The sequence below is a fragment of the Prionailurus viverrinus genome, chromosome B1 (assembly GCF_022837055.1).
Source record: "Prionailurus viverrinus isolate Anna chromosome B1, UM_Priviv_1.0, whole genome shotgun sequence".
Taxonomy (NCBI): Eukaryota; Metazoa; Chordata; class Mammalia; order Carnivora; family Felidae; genus Prionailurus; species Prionailurus viverrinus.
The window spans coordinates 138,605,682-138,611,681 of record NC_062564.1 but is presented as its reverse complement, the minus strand read 5'-3'; the positions used below and the strand labels follow the sequence as shown (position 1 = coordinate 138,611,681).

Sequence of the window (6,000 nt, the reverse complement as noted above, 5' to 3'; positions counted from 1 at the left end):
GTAAAACTTCATCTCGCTGTCAGTTCTCCATTAAATAAAAAACAACTGAACCTTTAAAACGTTAACATTGTTTCAAAAATATTTCTCTCCTGGGGGGCCTGGGTGGCTCAGTCAGTTAAGCATTGGACTCTTGGTTTCGGCTCAGGTCATGATCTCATGATTCATGAGATCGAGCCCTGAGTTGGGCTCTGGGCTGACAGCATGGAGCTTGCTTGGGATTCTCTCTCTCCCACCCGCTCTACCCCTTCCCTGCTCATGCTCTCTCTCAAATCAATAAAAAAAAATTTAGGAGAGAACTTTTCTTCAAGAGACCTAGTCAGACTACCAAAACGAAGTTCAGTGTATTTCAAAGTTTGTTCTCCAGGCGATCTGTGTTAGATACTCCAGGGGTGCTCATTCCAAATGCAGATTCCCTGGTCTTGGCCTCCAAGAGGAGTCCTGTGGTTCTTAATTCCTAGAAGGTTCTGTAATCTTGATCTGTATTTACATGTGTGGTATAACACAAAAATATATTTGGTGTTTGTCCTAGGTTCCTGCCCTAGAGCTGCTAAAACTTGAAATCTCCTGATAGCAGTGACTTTTGTTTCATAAGGAGCCTGAGTTTATGCCAATGAGGTCACTTATCGTGGGGCCCCCAAACAGCTCTACAATAAGGGTTGAGCTGGTCACCAGAAAGACCAAGTGATTAGACCTCCTGACCGGCCTCTAGAAGCAGATGGAAGGAGGGTGTTGGAAACTGAGCTCTATAAACTCTTTTTCAAATTTTTAAAAATGTTTATTTTTGAGAGAGAGAGCGTGAACAGGGGAGGGGCAGAGAGAGAGGGGGAGACACAGAATCCAAAGCAGGCTCCAGGCTCCCAGCTGTCCACACAGAGCCCAACGCGGGGCTCCAACCCAGGAACCACAAAATCATTGTCTCAGCTGAAGTCGGACGCTCAACCAACTGAGCCACCCAGGCACCCGAGCTCTATAAACTCTTGAACAGGGAGATTTAGAGGGCTTCCGGGTCAGTGAACACATCCTAATGCTGGGAAGATGGCAGGCCCCGCATCCCTCCCCTTACTTACCCTATTTGTCTCTTTCATTTGGTTGTTCTTGGGTTATAGCCTCTACAATAAGCAGGCAGATAGATGTAGCGTTTTCTGGAGTTCTGGGAGCCATTCTAGCAAATTATCCAACTTAAAAGAGAAGGGAGTAGCGGGAACCCCCCTAATTTTACAGTTAAGTTGGACAGAAGTGTGGGTAGCCTGGGACCTAATACTTGTGATTGGCATCTGAAGTGAGTGAGGGCAGTCTTGTGGAACGGAGCCCTTAAACCTGAAGGGTCTAACAATAACCCTGGGTTGTGTCAGAATTGAACTGAACTGTAGGACATCCAGTTGATGTCTAAAGAATCAGAGAATTGATTTTTGGTGTTGGAAAACACCTTAGAAATAGGCTACCAACGTAACACTGAAGTATATTTTCAACAGACTGTCTGATGGAGTTTACACATGCTTCGACATTACAGAAGAAATGCTGGTGTACGAGACAAATCATACTTCTGCATAAAAGAATTTTATTTAGTGGTCAGATCCCGATGAATAATGCCAGTCACTGCTTGATTCTGCTAAAATGTGCTATTAGATATACTCTTAAGAAAATGTACAGTGCATCACCAAAAGCTGTTTAATTTGGATTGTGTAGAGTGAAAGAAAACTTCAGAAATCTTTGTTTTCTGGTAAAATCTTTGAGATACAAAAATGAAAAAAACAAACCCAAAAGCAGTATTCCAAAATAATAAATGTCACCTTGGACTATTTACAGTAAGATGCCTTTTTCCCAGGAGGATGCTCTCTGCTTGATTCTTTTCCTCACGTGTTACCCGTCTCTTGTAGGTATTCTCACCCCCGCCTGCCCCTTCTCGAGGATTTCTTCCACTCCTGTCTCGCTTGAAGCAGCCATCTGTTCTTTCATCTTTGAATCTTTCTCGGATACTCCTTTTTCCCATGCTTGAATGACCAGTAATTCTACCGAACAGACGTTTGCTGAGCACCTATATGTGCTAGGCACAGGGCTAGGAGGCAGAGAGACATTACAGAGATGCAAAGTCATGGACCCCTTCCTCAAGAATCTGAGTTCGGGTTGAATTAAAAAACAGTTTTGTTTTGTGTTGTTTTTTTTTTTCACATTATATTCCACGAGATTCCAGCCCCCGGTGAAGTAAATGTGGGGACTTCTTGAAACAAAGCGCACTCACACAGGGTCCGCCAACTTGGCCCATTCCAAGACACTTTGAACTAAGAATTCTGCTCTTTATGAAGCCCAGGCCTACGGTCTGCGTTCTAAACTCTTAGCAGGTAGAAAGCAGGTGTGCTGGGCAGTAGAGCATCAGCTATGCCAGTCTGTTTGGGGGGGGAAGGGTAATCTTTTAATTGGTTTCTACAAATTCCAAGTATGAAAAAGCCCTTAACTCCCCCACCCCCCACCAAAACACTAAATCGTAGCTATAGATACATATTAAGCTCTTCCTTGATCTTGACTTGTAACAAGTGTTCTAAGACTCTTTTTATAATGTCCAGCAGGAGCTCTTTTTATTACCTCCACAAATATTTCTTTGTGCTTTTCTGTGAACATTTTCTTAGCTTCAAACATAAAAGCAGCGAAGTAAGCCTGCAGGTGACCTTTTTTTTTTCCTTTCATCATGGTTAACCTGAAACAAGTTCAGCTCTTGCATTTGGCCTACATCTTCTCTGTCCACGAGGCCTTGAGAGACCCATGGTAGTTACTTAAAGAAAAAAAGAAGGCAAACCATGAAATATAAAACAAAAGCTGTGCCTAGCATACTATGGAAGCAAAAACAAAACCATGCCCTCGCTGCCTCCATCTTGTTCCGTGCCTGGCAGACCATGTCCCTACAAATATTCACATTTGGAAATATTTCTCAGTCACAATAAAGTCCAAATCGTGGTAGTGGGCTTGCAGCCTATTCCTTTCATTGACTCTGCACAGCCAACCACGGAACGATGATGAAGGGAGTTTTCGTGGGGAAGTTCTTGACCCCATGCCATTCAACAGGTTACACGGGGTCACGTCTCTGTACAGTTTCCATCCAATTAGATGATACTCAATCTATTCAAGCGCCAGATGCAGAACTTCCTCATGAGCTGGTTCCAAGCCCTTTGGATCTGAAGGCAACTTTGGGAGGTGGCATTATTCCCATGTTACATTTGGCCTGCCTTACCCTGTGGTAGGGGGAACACAATGCCTGAAATGTGTGAAGAGAATGAGAAGAGCAGGGAGAACTGGGAGAGAGAGGGAAAAGAGAAGTGATCATGCACAAGCTTCTTGCTCTGTCGTGCATATATTTTCAGTGTAACAGCGTGTATTTCGACACATAAGGGCTTGTGCTTTTTCGTTAAAGAAACAACTTGCCCTGAAAAGCTCATTTGGCAAATGTGGCCAAGAACGTGTGTGTGTGTGTGTGTGTGTGTGTGTAAAATGTGTTATGAGGCTCTGTACCAAGTCCTGCGGGTGTATCTTGCTGGCCCCTCCCTCCACCACACCCACCTCGCTGGCAAGGAAAAACTGGTGGGTTACACCTGGTCGGTTTGATATTCAGAGGCTTCGGACAGGCTTTCTGAGAAGCTCAGGAAATTCTCCTGGTATTCGGAACAAACAATCTCATAGCGGTAATGCCGGAACTCTACAGCAAAGGTGCCAAAATAAGACAGGAAGCACATGACCAGACCCCACTGGACCCTGGCTGCATACATGTGGATGCCTTGGGCCATGAGGATGAAATCTGGGGAGGAGCAGTCAAGGAAAGTACCCCCATAAGCCACATTCAAACCGGGCTCTTTTCTGGACAAGGACAGGTTACAAGAAAAGTCTTACTCTCCGCCCCCTCATCAGCAAAACTTAGCTTGACAGCTTCCTGAACACAACACTTGCATGAATAATACGAAATAACATTGCTGAGCTCTTCGTTTGTGCCAGACGTGCTTCTAGGTGCTTTCACAGAAAATCTAAATCCTCACAACAATCCTATTGTTATCAGTTCATTTAAAAATAGGGGAATTGGGGCGCCTGGGTGGCTCAGTCGGTTAGGCGTCCGACTTCGGCTCAGGTCATGATCTCATGGTCCGTGAGTCGAGCCCCACGTCGGGCTCTGTGCTGACAGCTCGGAGCCTGGAGCCTCTTTCAGATTCTGTGTCTCCCTCTTTTTCTGCCCCTCCCCCCTCATGCTCTGTCTCTCTCTGTCTCAAAAATAAATAAACATTAAAAAAAATTTTTTAAAAATAGGGAAACTGAGGCCAAATGGTTAAGTAACTTGCCTGAGGTCACAAAGATGTTCACTGGGACAGCTGGGATTCGAATACAAGGGCTCTGGCTGCCAGGCCAGATTTCAACTCTACAGCTACCTTCTAAACTGTGAGATTAGCAAGAGGATTAAAATTCCAAAGAAATTAGTTGGCCAGAAAAATAAACTTCTCGTTTTAAAAAAAATCACTGCAAATGACTATGGCTTTATATTCATCATTTTATCTGCAGAAATAATTTTGAACATATCAAATCACCAATTGCCTACATATAAGCTTTACCTCTGCAGTGCTACTAATGTGTAAGTGGCTCCTTTTCCTCTTCTGTCTCGTTTTTACTATTAAAACAAACAAAGGAGACTCCTATGCCTGAATATATATCGAGTGTACACACACACACACACACACACACACACAGCATACATGAGGTTGGAGCTAGGAAGGAAAATGTTTCAAAGCATGTTTCAGCGAAAAGCCAAGAGGCCAAAGACTAAATACATTTTTAAAGAAAAATCAGAAATGCTCCCTTAGAATTAGTGCTATCTCCAGACTTAAAATCTTGGGAAATTTTCAGAGAGCAAAAGAATATGGTGAAACTACTTCAGCCAAACTTTGCTCTCCTGACGAGGCCTGGATCCATTCACCTGGGAACCTAGACAGGGTTCCAAATGTTCAGAAACAACATGGAGCAGAATTGTTTGGTATAAGCTGAAAACTCAAAATAATTTAAAGTCTGTACATTCTCTTCCCACTGAGGGCTCAAAGTACTGGCAAAGCAATATTATTACTTAATGAGGAAAGGATAGATCTTCAAATCTCACCCTGGCAGAATTCTGACCTTTTTACTCATAAAATATTTCATCACGTGCCTAGCAGTCAGCAAGATTTTTGGCTTGATTTTCTAGCCCTTAAATGTTCTCTAATGTGCTGAAGAACTTGAAAACAAACAATTAAATGTTTGGCAGTTAGTGAGGGAAGAAGAAATAAAAATCCCCAATACTCCAGTAACTACAGGATGTCTCTGAACAATAAATATTTTCATATTTTAAAGCCACTTTCCCTAAGGCAAGAAGGTTTGGGGTTGAGTTCAAGAACTGTGCCTGAGTTTAAGTCGAGATCACTGCATACAGAGTGTGATCTTGGATAAATTAATCTCTGTTCTTACTATCATACTTGTTAAATGAGGATTAAAAGGGTTGATACATTTAATGTATTAATGTGCTTAGAAAAATGCCTAGCACATTATAAGTGCCCAATAATGTTAGCTATTACTTGACCGAAGATGTGTAATTGGGTTAGCTACACATTCTACCACCTAGGAACCTTATTCCCTGCCTCTCTGGTTTCCTGAGGAGACCCTATTGGAGTGAACACTTGAGATCATGCCTCCCAGTGGAATGATCGGCTGATCTGACTGGTTGCACTGGAATTGGCCAGCTTCTTCTTTTTTTTTTTTAATTTTTTTTTTTAACGTTTATTTATTTTTGAGACACAGAGAGAGCATGAACGGGGGAGGGGCAGAGAGAGAGGGAGACACAGAATCGGAAAGCAGGCTCCAGGCTCTGGGCCATCAGCCCAGAGCCCGACGCGGGGCTCGAACCCATGGACCGTGAGATCGTGACCTGAGCTGAAGTCGGATGCTTAACCGACTGAGCCACCCAGGCGCCCTGGAACTGACCAGCTTCTATTGGGCCATGTT

The 6,000-nt window shown here is 43.5% G+C and overlaps 1 protein-coding gene across 2 annotated transcripts in view; it reads right to left on the bottom strand.

The window, feature by feature from the left end:
- Positions 1-1,538: 1,538 nt before the first annotated feature.
- TMEM150C (transmembrane protein 150C) overlaps positions 1,539-6,000 on the bottom strand; it is a 78,127-nt gene continuing 73,665 nt past the window's right edge. For both annotated transcript variants that reach the window (XM_047856896.1, XM_047856895.1), the window contains exon 8: positions 1,539-3,784. In XM_047856896.1, coding sequence (XP_047712852.1) covers positions 3,576-3,784 — 209 coding nt within the window. In that variant the 3' untranslated portion in view covers positions 1,539-3,575. The remainder of the gene's footprint in view (positions 3,785-6,000) is intronic.